The 14112-nt window shown below is 45.9% G+C and overlaps 1 protein-coding gene across 1 annotated transcript; it reads right to left on the reverse strand.

The window, feature by feature from the left end:
- Positions 1-716: 716 nt before the first annotated feature.
- LOC117443907 (microfibril-associated glycoprotein 4-like) lies at positions 717-5291 on the reverse strand (the record flags this gene model as incomplete). The annotated part of the gene is made up of 6 exons (XM_071202674.1): positions 717-1129; positions 1502-1669; positions 3855-3951; positions 4326-4364; positions 4573-4728; positions 5202-5291. Coding segments are annotated over 6 exons (804 nt in total), but the record flags the coding sequence as incomplete, so codon positions are not given.
- Positions 5292-14112: the final 8821 nt, after the last annotated feature.

Consider the following 14112-nt stretch of genomic DNA (forward strand, 5'->3'; position numbering starts at 1 on the left):
GTCAGCAGGGTCCCCCTCTGGCTGCTGCCCTTAACCGAGGCATCACACCACAGTATCTTCCGTGTGAGAACACAATAAAGCTTTAGACAGTGGAGAGCATGACATAGTTGTGCTGTGTACTCATACTCAACAGCCCAACTTGTTAATATGCTTTAGTAAATATATTAGATGGCTGACTACAACAGTGCGGCTCAATGCCTCTTGGTGAAGAAGAGAGAGGGGGTTGTCCACGCCCCGTAGCTGTGATATACTGAGCATAGACACGGCCTGGCGTGAGCTATTGCTTAAGTATACTTTATGAAAACTACTTTATTTAAACTAAATAACTTTTAGGTATTTCTGCAATATATAAAAAATGTTGTGAACATGTATACATTTATTTAACATTTAAGAGATGTTTTATAATACGATTTACATGCAGTACAATTATGTTTATTTGATGTGTTTTTACATATAATTCAATGTCATTTAACATTAAAGACAATTAAACAATGGAATGATCCTTTAAACATTTCTCATTAAACCAATTTACAGAATAAAACCTTTATTTATTCTTAATAAAAGTAATTTACTGTATTTTTATGGTAATTACATTTCATATAGAAAAACAAGAAAGGTCTGTGAAATAATACAGTGAATTTCTGTGAAAAACGTGTTGAAAGTGTGAGGACCCAGACAGAAGGACCCAGGAGACAAAGTGAAGACATCACATCAGCTTCATTGTTTTCATTTATTGTCAGCGTGAAGCAAATAGTGATTCAGTTTGACTTTAAAACGTAGACATTATCCCACTGCGTGGATCTGTTTCCATCTTAAAGTGATGAGTGATTACATGTGATCGATACCAGCTGAGGACACGTTGCTGTCCTGCAGAACTACTGCACAGGACGGACCTTCATGCTGATGGATTTCAGGGAGTAGTTGTGACCCTTCCAAGTGTACCAGTTCACTCCTATACCATAAATAGTGCGATCAGCCCCCCAAATATAAACCCCGTTCGGATTTGCGTGGTGACAATCCTTGTACCAGAACCCCCCCAGGAAGGATCTGGCACAGTTAGTATTCCAAGAGTCCTGGTCTTTGTCGAAGGTGGAGAACTTCTGTCCGTTATGATAACTCATGGAGTCTCCTGCAGAAACACAACAAGTGTATAATCAGAATATTATAATGCAACTAACACAGGGATGAAGTATCTCTGTGTTGGTCCCTGAAGGCAGTAACATTAGGCTATGAAGGAACTACAGCACGGTCCCTTTGGGTAATGTTCTCTTTGTCAATCAGTCATTAGTCTAAGGACAGCCCAGATCATTCATTGCTAAAGAGATAGGAAGGGATACCTCCAGCTGTGTGATATACAGAAGAACGTCATGGGCATATAGCCACAGCTCCTGATCTGCTGTCGTTACCCCCTTATCTCTCTCTGATGTCTGAAGCCAGTCCTACGTGTGAGAGCGTCTCCTGAACATCAGAAAGACATCAAGCACGTCCTGCTGTTCCTCACCTGCCCCTCCATCAGTGAATCCAGAAACATGCAAAGTGAACCCGGAGGCCTCGGGGTCCACGGAGAACGAGGAGAACCGAGCGAACACTTTGCCGCCTTCAAAGTCCTCCATGCCCACCAGCAGCTCGTACTTCTTCCTCAGAGTCAGGTGGGAGAGAGTCTCCAGACCTGCAGACAAATGAAGTTCATACGTTAACTTAGGTTCAGGAGCTTGGCCACGCCTCGACCCCACCTCCAATCACACCTTAGTCTACTTATATCAGACCAAACATCCAGCCATCGCTTGTTTCTCCCTTCCACCAATACAGTTCCCTTCCTGCCTCATGCTTAGCCAAACCCCTTCATCCATCCACCCATCGATCCCCTTCATCGCTCCCTTCCCTCACCCCTTCATCCATCCACCCATCGATCCCCTTCATCGCTCCCTTCCCTCACCCCTTCATCCATCCACCCATCGATCCCCTTCATCCCTCCCTTCCCTCACCCCTTCATCCATCCACCCATCGATCCCCTTCATCCCTCCCTTCCCTCACCCCTTCATCCATCCACCCATCGATCCCCTTCATCCCTCCCTTCCCTCACCCCTCCACCCATCCACCCATTGATCCCCTTCATCCCTCCCTTCCCTCACCCCTTCATCCATCCACCCATCGATCCCCTTCATCCCTCCCTTCCCTCACCCCTTCATCCATCCACCCATCGATCCCCTTCATCCCTCCCTTCCCTCACCCCTCCACCCATCCACCCATTGATCCCCTTCATCCCTCCCTTCCCTCACCCCTTCATCCATCCACCCATCGATCCCCTTGATCCCTCCCTTCCCTCACCCCTTCATCCCTCCCTTCCCTCATCCCTTCATCCCCCCATCCCTTATCCAGAGTAATACAATTAGGTTTTTTCTTTAGAACAAGTCCGAGGCCAGACAGAGACTGGTGTCAGCAGCCTTTCTGTCCGTGCTGGATTATGGAGATGTGGTTTGTATGAATGCATCTTCTCAATGCCCTCATTCGCTGGATACCGTCTACCACGGTGCACTGAGGTTCATCACACACTTCAAAACCTTGACGCACCACTGCAACCTGTACGCTCACGTTGGACGTCTTCCCTGACCAGGCGTCGACTGAAACTCTGGCACATCCTTATATATGAGGCTATTGTTGGTGCTCTTCGTCGCTATCTAAGGATCTACATAAACCGGAAACCCACAGGATCTTAAGGTCTTCGCTCCGAGGACTTTTTCCTTTGAACTGAACCAAAAGTCCGAACTGAACTGGGGAAGAGGTTCAGTACGGAGAGCTGGTCTCATTAAACAGACTCAAAGCTACTCTAACTGACCTTGAAGCCGCTGTGTGTTTTCAAATTGTCTGTAACTTTGCTGTTACCATTCTTGGGCCAGGACTCAATGAGACCTGTCCCGGTTAATACAGGTCCAATAAAAGAATACAATTATCCTCATCCCAACATCCCTTGATCCCTCCCTCCCTCCCTCCCTCCCTGCCCTTATCCCTTATCTCCTCATCCCAACATCCCTTGATCCCTCCCTCCCTCCCTCCCTCCCTGCCCTTATCCCTTATCTCCTCATCCCAACATCCCTTGATCCCTCCCTCCCTCCCTCCCTTCCCTTATCCCTTATCTCCTCATCCCAACATCCCTTGATCCCTCTCCTCTCTCCCTCCCTCCCTCCCTTCCCTTATCCCTTATCTTCTCATCCCAACATCCCTTGATCCCTCTCCTCCCTCCCTTCCTCCCTCCTTCCCTTCCCTTATCCCTTATCTCCTCATCCCAACATCCCTTGATCCCTCTCCTCTCTCCCTCCCTCCCTCCCTCCCTCCCTCCCTTCCCTTATCCCTTATCTTCTCATCCCAACATCCCTTGATCCCTCTCCTCCCTCCCTCCCTCCCTCCCTCCCTTCCCTTATCCCTTATCTCCTCATCCCAACATCCCTTGATCCCTCTCCTCCCTCCCTCCCTCTCTTCACTTATCCCTTATCTCCTCATCCCAAAACATCCCTTGATCCCTCTCTTCCCTTCCTTCCTTCCTTCCTTCCTTCCTTCCTCCCTCCCTCCCTTCCCTTATCTCCTCATCCCAACTTCCCCTCATCTCCTCTACCTGTCTCCATCTGTGTTCAACTTGTGTATATTTTAAGCATCTCATTCTAGGAACCGTTTGGGGGCCGTAATCAGCCATTTGTCATCATCATCTCATCCCCTCTCAATATCAATTCATTGTTCCTTCTTTTATTAAACCTACGAACATCATACTGTTGTGGCCCTGCAGACAAACAGACACCACGACCGCTAGGAAACCGAGAGTTTGATCAAGTCAGGACCTCCGGTTCGTCTTCATCTCTCACTGAGCCAGTATTCTCCGACGGCATTACCAAAGCCTGTCTTGTAGTCATACCAGGGCCGGTAGAAGTTCACGGAGCCGTCCAGCCTCCTCTGGAACACCTGGGGGAAATACTAAATCTCTCAGCAAATATAATGGACATTTCCAGTCCATGGAAAAAGAGCATAACAGAGTCTAACCAGCCTCTACGGGGAACAGGAGCCACCAGTAGATCTAAGGTGGAGCCTCTGGTTTCTCACTGCCATTCACCGAATGCATCCAGGAGCTAACCTGACTAGCATGGTCTAGCTAACACACTTCAAGTGTCCCTCTCTAGATAGATTTATCAAACTGTAGATTTCATAGATTAGACTAAATACTTTACTTGGTTATCCTGCTCAAAGATACTGTACGTATATTTCATCTCTGCTGTCTGACCAGGTTCAGTTCACAGATAACTGGGGGCCAGATTTAGCTTTGGAGATCAGGTACTCACCGTCCACCGTCCGCCCAGTGAGTCCATGTCACAGTTAACCTACACACACACACACACACACACACACACACACACACACACACACACACACACACACACACACACACACACACACACACACACACACACACACACACACACACACACACACACACACACACACACACACACACACACGCTCATTAGCACATCCTATCCATTTGATCAGTGAGATATAGCGTTGTATGAAGTCTCTCGGAGGATGTACCTGGACGGCAGAGGTGGATCCGATGGGGTAGATGGTGTAAACTCCACTCGGTCGGGTGTTGTCGTTGTTGTAGATATCGCTGCAGTCCAATGGGAGGACGAGAGACGTGCCGCTGTCCAATAGCAGAGCCAGGAGGACGAGGACGACTGAGACCAGCTGGACAGAGGACATGTTGAGTCAAAAATTGATTTCTGAGACAAATAACTGAATTCTGACTTTGATCTCAGAACTAAAAAACCCCACTGATGGTCGGATCTAAAACAAAATGCTCTAATCCTCTTCCACACAGGTGAGGTAACAACGTACATTTTATCCTCATATGTAATCACACCATATGAAGAATATTATAATTTATATAGCAAGTATACAGAAGAGGACCAGGGCCACATCTAAAACAATATTTTCACATCGGACCAAAAGTGATATCTCTTTTTTCAGACTTTAATCTCAGAACAAGAAAATGAATCCACTTTTTGTCAGATATTAAAAAAGATATCACAACGATCCTCTTCGATACAATGAATACAAGGTTATAAAGCAAGTTCATCAACAACTGTACCTTAGGTCATTTAGCTGAAAGCAGGACTTTGAATCATAACAGAGTAGTTGAAATGTGAAATGGTCCTCACCTTCATGGTCATGTTTCTGCTGCAGTGATCTGAAGGAGGTCTCCCGCAGTGTGTCCACTCTGCCTTCCTGTCTTCTTTATGTTGAACACATCACTGAGCAGCTGCTGTTTCTCACCGATAAAACATTTTGATAAGCAGGTGGAAAAAAGTGTCCTTGAGCGAGTGTGTGAATTACGCCACATTGTTGGCACCCAAATCCGACACGTAACCACATGTTGGGGACATGACTCCAAAGAAAGAGGCAGCTTTGTTCACTTTGAACTGATGACCTGGTTAGGGGCGGCGGGTGCCAGGAGGACGGCTGATACCAAAGTGTGATAAACTGAGAACATGCCCGATGTGTTCAGCCTCCCTTCCATCAACATCAAGGAACCTGGGCGTCGGAGCCAAAATGCTGCTGAGCCTGAGTTTCAGGATCAGATCAGAATAGCTGTATTAGTGCCACACATTCCCATCGTTACAGCACAAACGAGCCAAAGACAGCTTAATGTTGCCTAAAGCATGCATACAAAAAAAGTTACACCATTTACAAAATACACATCCTGTAGCAGCTCTGAGGATTTATTATTTGTATTATTATCAATTGTTTACATCGCTTTTATTTGTATTTGTTGAGCCCTTCTGGCAAGCGTCACATGGTCGTGGTTTGTGTTTATATGTCCCCTGTTACATGTCGGGGGGCGGATGACAGAGGGTGAGCTTGCGCTGACATTTTTTCTGTTGACGGTTTTGGTTCTTCTAAGTTATTCTGTGTTTGATTTTGTTTATTAAATATCTTCCACCTTTCGAACTTCAGTTTGGACTTTCTCATTGAAAACGCGTCGCAGCACAAAGTCAAGCTTCGCCTCTCGGCCACTCAAATGGGAATTGAGCCGCCAGAATGCTGGGCGTTACGCTGCAAGACCAGCTTCGCTGCTAACATCGCTGCTGAGGTGCAGACTCCACACTTAATCACCTTCTGGTAAGAACAGAAGAAATATACAAGCGTAGACCAAAGTTGTGTTACTTAATAAAGAGTTATAGCATTTAACAGAAGTAATATATTTCCAGCTGGAAGGCCAGATAACCTGGACCAATGTATGCTAAAGAAATCTGAACCTCCATCAAAGACATGTCAAGAGTCTTTAAGGGAAGAGAGCAAAAGAAGGGAAGGGGAACAGCCAATGAAACTCTACACCGGGGTTAAGGGATGATAATTCGCCGACGCCGGTCACACCTTCTGCCGTTGAATGAGAACAAGAGGAAAACAAAAGGAAGCCAGTCTGTGTTGAAGCTGTGAAGAAGCTTGGGAGTGATATCCGTAGCTTACATCAAACTGAAACTGTGGGAAAAACCCAAGAAAGAAAGTAAGTTACAGTCTCACGTATATATTTATATATAATTCAAAGAGACTTAGGATGCATTTCTCTGATCGCTGCTGCATCCCGATCCTGCAGATACACACTCTCTCATCATCACTGACCCAACGCAGGTCCTGGTCCTGCTCAGTTCTTCTCTGTACCTCCTGGTCTACTCACCAGTGGTGATCCGCCAGGGCCTTCAAGTATTCAGAGAATACCCTGAAACACACAATACATCGATTTAATTATATAAATAAAATGAACAAATGAGAATGGTATCCGTGTTGTTGATCTGTAATATCACAGTGACGTTGATTTGTTTGTCCTACTCGGACCATTCTCTACGCATTGAGTGGTTTTGTGTTAGAAAAGCAACCAATCAGATCTGTTTCTGGGTCTCTGGGTAGAATATCCTTCACTAAGGTATTCTACATCCTTGACAGAATGCCCTGGCCGTCGCACTGAGTGAGGGCTTGTTAGACGATTTTATCCAAAGCGACTCAACACTGTGGACCCTCCCCACAGGAGCACCTTGGGGTGAAGAGTCTCAGGGACACAACGACATGCTGACTGCAGTGGGGTTTGAACCCGTGACCATCTGATCGCAACACCAAGGCACTATCCACTGTGCCACACGCCTCCCTATTGCATATTGACTTGTAGCCAATGATCGTGTTCTTTCAGAGTTCCCCTCGGCTCCAGGTGCTCCAGAAGGCCCGCTCGTTCCCTGGAGAGAGACAGAGGGTCCAGAGAAAGACCAGGAAGCAATTCATTTGTTTTATTGTTTTTAACTATGAAATAGCAACAGGTGAAGATGATGTTGTTAAGGAATTGTTGTCAGTACCTTTTACAAGACGACAATTCAGTGAAAAGACGGACATTATAACGGTGTGTGTGTGTGTGTGTGTGTGTGTGTCTACAGAAGGTCCACTTCAGTCAGACAACTCACGTGTTCCTTTAACATGTTCATTAGAAGCAGCTTATAGTTGAGTTTGGCGTCTAGGCTCGGGCCTCATCGCTCCACAGATACACACAGCACCATGAGTGATGATTAGATAACTGACGCCCGAGCCTGCAGGTGGAAGCTGGGTGGAAGCTGGGTGGTGGGGGGCAATGAGCAGCAGCGACGTAGGAGTAGCTGCAGCAAAGCAATGCATGGAGAGCAAGGCACCGGACATCCCCCTTCCCCCCTCACTCCCATTGCTCCCCGGGCGCTGTGCAATAGCTGCCCACTGCTCCTGGTACTAGACTCCTGGTGCTAGACTCCTGGTTCTAGACTCCTGGTGCTAGACTCCTGGTGCTAGACTCCTGGTGATAGACTCCTAGTACTAGACTCCTGGTGCTAGACTCCTGGTTCTAGACTCCTGGTGCTAGACTCCTGGTGCTAGACTCCTGGTGATAGACTCCTAGTACTAGACTCCTGGTGCTAGACTCCTGGTGATAGACTCCTAGTACTAGACTCCTGGTGCTAGACTCCTAGTACTAGACTCCTAGTGCTAGACTCCTGGTGCTAGACTCCTGGTGATAGACTCCTAGTACTAGACTCCTAGTGCTAGACTCCTGGTGCTAGACTCCTGGTGCTAGACTCCTGGTGCTAGACTCCTGGTGATAGACTCCTAGTACTAGACTCCTAGTGCTAGACTCCTGGTGCTAGACTCCTAGTGCTAGACTCCTAGTGCTAGACTCCTGGTGATAGACTCCTAGTACTAGACTCCTGGTGCTAGACTCCTAGTACTAGACTCCTAGTGCTAGACTCCTGGTGCTAGACTCCTGGTGATAGACTCCTAGTACTAGACTCCTAGTGCTAGACTCCTGGTGATAGACTCCTAGTACTAGACTCCTGGTGCTAGACTCCTGGTGCTAGACTCCTAGTACTAGACTCCTAGTGCTAGACTCCTGGTGCTAGACTCCTAGTGCTAGACTCCTAGTACTAGACTCCTGGTGCTAGACTCCTAGTACTAGACTCCTAGTGCTAGACTCCTGGTGCTAGACTCCTAGTACTAGACTCCTAGTGCTAGACTCCTGGTGCTAGACTCCTGGTGATAGACTCCTAGTACTAGACTCCTAGTGCTAGACTCCTGTTGCTAGACTTCTGGTACTAGACTCCTGGTGCTAGACTCCTGGTGCTAGACTCCTGGTTCTAGACTCCTGGTTCTAGACTCCTGGTGCTAGACTCCTGTTACTAGACTCCTGGTGCTAGACTCCTGGTGCTAGACTCCTGGTGATAGACTCCTGGTGCTAGACTCCTAGTGCTAGACTCCTGTTGCTAGACTCCTGGTACTAGACTCCTGGTGCTAGACTCCTGTTGCTAGACTCCTGGTGCTAGACTCCTGGTGCCAGACTCCTGGTGCTAGACTCCTGGTCCTAGACTCCTGGTACTAGACTCCTGGTGCTAGACTCCTGGTGCTAGACTCCTGGTGATAGACTCCTAGTACTCGACTCCTGGTACTAGACTCCTGGTTCTAGACTCCTGGTGCTAGACTCCTGGTGCTAGACTCCTAGTACTAGACTCCTGGTGCTAGACTCCTGGTGATAGACTCCTGGTACTAGACTCCTGGTGCTAGACTCCTGGTACTAGACTCCTGGTGCTAGACTCATGGTGATAGACTCCTGGTGCTAGACTCCTGGTGCTAGCCTCCTAGTGCTAGATTCAAATTAAAACGAGATTCTTCAAGTTTAGTGGAACGCCATATCCTTTCAAGTTGTCTAGACTTTTGCTTTATTTTGCGGGTTTGGGCATTATGCCATGGAGCTAATCTGTTGTTTTATTTTCTTCTTTTTCAAAGGAGCAACAGAGTCTCATTGTATTCGCAGCGCATCTATAGCACTATCAACAACATGATCAATTTGGGGTGGTGTACATTTTGTATAAGTTTCCTCCCCTACATGCAGACATGCTATCGAGTTAAGTATTGGTGGAATCTCTTCCTTAAATGTGGCTATAGCACTATCAGATAGGTTTCTGCTGCAAGAGCTTTTGACTAATGCTTTGTAGTCTCGTAATAGTACTTCAAAAGTTACTAAGAAATGGTCGGATAAAGCAGGATTATGCGGTTCGACTAATAGTTGCTCAGTTTCAATACCATAAGTCAGAACAAGGTCGAAAGTGTGATTATAACAGTGGGTTGGTTTATTTACACTGTGACAGAAACCAACCGAATCTAATATAGAGTTAAATGCAACAGTAAGGCTATTTTTATCATCGTCAACATGAATATTAAAGTCACCTATGTTGCAAATGTATTATCTTTTCAATTTACACACGGCATCTATTGCACGTCTGTCCGTCCTGGGAGAGGGATCCCTCCTCTGTTGCTCTCCCTGAGGTTTCTCCCATTTTCCCTTTAAACTGGGTTTTCTTTGGAAGTTTTTCCTTGTACGATGTGAGGGTCTAAGGACAGAGGGTGTCGTATTGTCATACTGATATTCTGTACACACTGTGAAGACCACTGAGACAAATGTAACATTTGTGATATTGGGCTATATAAATAAACATTGATTGATTGATTGATTGATTTACCTACGATAATTACTTTGTCTGTTTTAAGAACCAAAGTTGATAAAAACTCAGAGAGTTCTGATAAGACTTCTGAATAAGGACCTGGTGCACGATACACTGTAACAAATAAGATTGGCTGCAAGTGTTCCAGGTCGGATGCGTAAGACTAAAAACGAGGCTTTCAAAGGAGGTATCATTTAATTTTGGTTTAGTATTGATAAGTAAACTTGAGTCAAAGATTGCTGCAACTCCACCTCCTCGGCCCGTGCCTCGAGCAACATGAGTGTTGACATGGCTGGGTGGAGTGGCCTCATTTATGCTGACATGTCTTCATGTCTCAACCAAGTTTCAGTGAGACAGCATATATCAATATTATAATCTGATATTAAATCATTTACCAATATTGCATTAGATGCTAGAGATCTTATGTTTAAGAGACCACATTTAATCTTCCTGTTTTGTTGCACTGTAGCAGTTGTTACATTTACTTTTATTAGGTTATTATGTATGACACCTCTATTAGGTTTTACCTTAAATTGTCCTTGGGCAGACACACACACCGCTAATATTGGGTATTTTATTGGGTTTGGGATTCCTATGGATGACTGTCTAGGAGAGAGCACAGTAAGACTGCGACTCCGCCTCCTGGTCTCAACTCCAGTTTGTCATGGATTAAGTCCACAAAGCCCTGAAATGTTTGCCGAAATGAGATCTGCACCTTTCAAAGTAGGATGAATGCCGTCTCTCTTAATCAGACCAGGTTTTCCCCAAAAGGCTGTCCAGTTATTTACGAAGCCCACATTGTTTGCTGGGCACCACCAAGACAACCAGCGCTGAAATGATGACATGCGGCTATACATGTCATCATTGATCAGATTGGGGAGGGGACCAGAGAAGATTACGGTGTCCGACATTGTTTTAGCATAACTACACACCAACGCCACATTAAGTTTGGTGCTTTCTGATTGGCGTAAACGAACATCATTACCACCGACGTGAATAACAATCCTACCGTATTTATGTTTATTTTTAGCCAGCAGTTTAAGATGCGCCTCAACGTCGCCCGCTCTGGCCCCCGGAATGCATGTGACTGTGGAGGCTTCGGTCTCTAAATTCACGTGTCTCATAATAGAGCTACCAATAACCAGAGTTGGCTTCTCAGCGGGTGTCTCGCTGAGTGGGGAATATCTGTTAGATACGTGAACGGGTTGGTGGGGACCTGCGGGTTTCGCGTTATGCCCCTTCTGAACAGTCACCCAGCCTCCCTGCTGCTCGGGAGTTGCCGGGGGACGGCTAAGAGGAGCTACCTTTTGCCGGTCCGCACTGGCTAACATGGGCTTTACTGTAGCTCAGTTACTTTCTAAGATGCGGAGCCGGGCTTCTATGGCTATGATTCCCGCCTCCAACCTAACAACTATACTACATTTAACACATGTATCCTTACCAGTAAGGGAGGCCGGGAAGTAACCAAACATGAGACAGGAAGAGCAGGAAATAGCACCAGAAGGTGGGGAAAGAGCCATGGCTAGCTATCAAGCTAAAGTAGCTACCGTTAGCAAACCCGAAAAGAGTGTAGGCAACTGTGGAGTTACAGTCGCGCAATAGGATCCTCAATCACTCAATCACTCAATGATTACTTAAAAAACAATGATTTATTTGAAGATTTTCAGTCTGGCTTTAGAACACATCATAGCACAGAGACAGCTCTGGTTAAAGTGACAAATGACATTCTAATAGCCTCAGACAAGGGACTTGTCTCTATTCTTGTTTTGCTCGATCTCAGTGCTGCATTTGATGCTATCGACCATGATATCCTATTGCAAAGACTAGAGCACTTAGTTGGCATACAGGGAACTGCTTTAGGCTGGTTCAGGTCCTATCTATCTGAACGCTCTCAGTTTGTACGTGTCAACGATGAATCTTCCACGCAAACCAAAGTTAGCCATGGAGTGCCACAGGGCTCAGTGCTCGGACCTATTCTGTTCACATTATATATGCTTCCGTTAGGCAATATTATAAGGAATCATTCTGTAAACTTTCATTGTTATGCGGATGATACTCAACTATATTTATCAATCAAGCCTGATGAAATTAATCATCTAAATAAAATTCAAGACTGCCTCAAGGACTTAAAAACGTGGATGACCTTAAACTTTTTGATGTTAAACACGACCAAAACTGAAGTCATTGTACTTGGCCCGAAGAATCTACGAAACAAACTATCTAAAGACATACTAACTATGGATGGCATTAATTTGGCCTCCAGTGAGACTGTAAGGAATCTTGGTGTTATATTTGATCAGGATTTATCCTTTAACGCCCACATAAAATCAATCTCAAGGACCGCCTACTTCCATCTACGTAACATTGCAAAATCAGGCATATCTTGCCTCAAAACGATGCAGAGAAACTAGTCCATGCATTTGTTACTTCTAGGCTGGATTATTGTAACTCTTTATTATCAGGGAGTACTAAGAAGTCAGTCAAGTGGCTTCAGCTGATTCAAAATGCTGCGGCTCGTGTACTAACCAGAGTTAGGAGAAGGGACCACATTACTCCTGTTCTGGCTGCCTTACACTGGCTCCCTATAGAACACAGGGTAGAATTTAAAGTTCTTCTTCTCGCCTACAAAGCCCTTAATGGGCAGGCGCCATCGTACCTTAAAGAACTCATGATACCCTACTGGCCTACTAGGGCATTGCGTTCCAAGAATGCAGGGTTGTTGGTTGTTCCTAGAGTCTCTAAAAGTACAATGGGAGCCAGAGCCTTTTCTTATCAAGCTCCACATTTGTGGAATCAGCTTCCAGTTTGTGTTCGGGCGGCAGACACCCTATCCGTTTTTAAGAGTGCGCTTAAGACCTTCCTTTTTGATAAAGCTTATAGTTAGGGCTGATTAGATTCAGCCCCTAGTTTTGCTGATATAGGCTTAGTTTGTCGGGGGACATCTTACTTCTTCCTTCTCTCTGTCTGTACCTGTGTCCTCTCATGTTCCATTAACCCAGCTTCCCCACATGTCTTTCTTTTTGGTGTCTATATACGCCGGGATCCGGAGTCATGGATGATCCTGCGGTCCTGTGTCCTGGATCGCGAGCGCTGGATCTTGAGTCGTGGCTGTGGTCCTGGATCATAGGTCCTGGATGGATATCCTCGTGGATTCATCCTCCTATTATACACACATGCATTTCCAAACATCTGGACTACCTATGTTGCAAATGTATTATCTTTTCAATTTACACACGGCATCTATTGCACGTCTGTCCGTCCTGGAGAGGGATCCCTCCTCTGCTGCTCTCCCTGAGGTTTCTCCCATGTTCCCTTTAAACTGGGGTTTCTTCGGAAGTTTTTCCTTGTACGATGTGAGGGTCTAAGGACAGAGGGTGTCGTATTGTCATACTGATATTCTGTACACACTGTGAAGACCACTGAGACAAATGTAACATGTGTGATATTGGGCTATATAAATAAACATTGATTGATTGATTGATTGATTGATTGATTGATTGATTGATTGATTGATTGATTGATTGATTGATTGATTGATTGATTGATTGATTGATTGATAGACTCCTGGTGCTAGACTCCTAGTGCTAGACTCCTGGTTCTAGACTCCTGGTTCTAGACCCCTGGTTCTAGACTCCTGGTTCTAGACCCCTGGTTCTAGACTCCTGGTGCTAGACTGCTGGTCCTAGACTCCTGGTGCTAGACTCCTGGTACTAGACTCCTGGTACTAGGCTCCTGGTGCTAGGCTCCTAGTGCTAGACTCCTGGTGCTAGACTCCTGGTGCTAGACTCCTGGTGCTAGACTCCTGGTGCTAGGCTCCTGGTGCTAGACTCCTGGTACTAGGCTCCTAGTGCTAGGATGGGTTAAAAGCAGAGAACACATGTCACTCTGTGTGCTGTGTGCTCTGCATGTGAGACTATTACAGAGGGTTTCATCCCTCCAATTCTGATTGGTGGAATGAGCTCCCATTGACATTAGAAACTCTGGGTAACCTGCATCGCAAACTGAAAATGCATCTATTTCAACTGTACCGTAACAATTAAATTCCACTTTGTAGCGTTAATGTAGGCCT

The sequence above is a fragment of the Pseudochaenichthys georgianus genome, unplaced genomic scaffold, assembly GCF_902827115.2.
Source record: "Pseudochaenichthys georgianus unplaced genomic scaffold, fPseGeo1.2 scaffold_703_arrow_ctg1, whole genome shotgun sequence".
Taxonomy (NCBI): Eukaryota; Metazoa; Chordata; class Actinopteri; order Perciformes; family Channichthyidae; genus Pseudochaenichthys; species Pseudochaenichthys georgianus.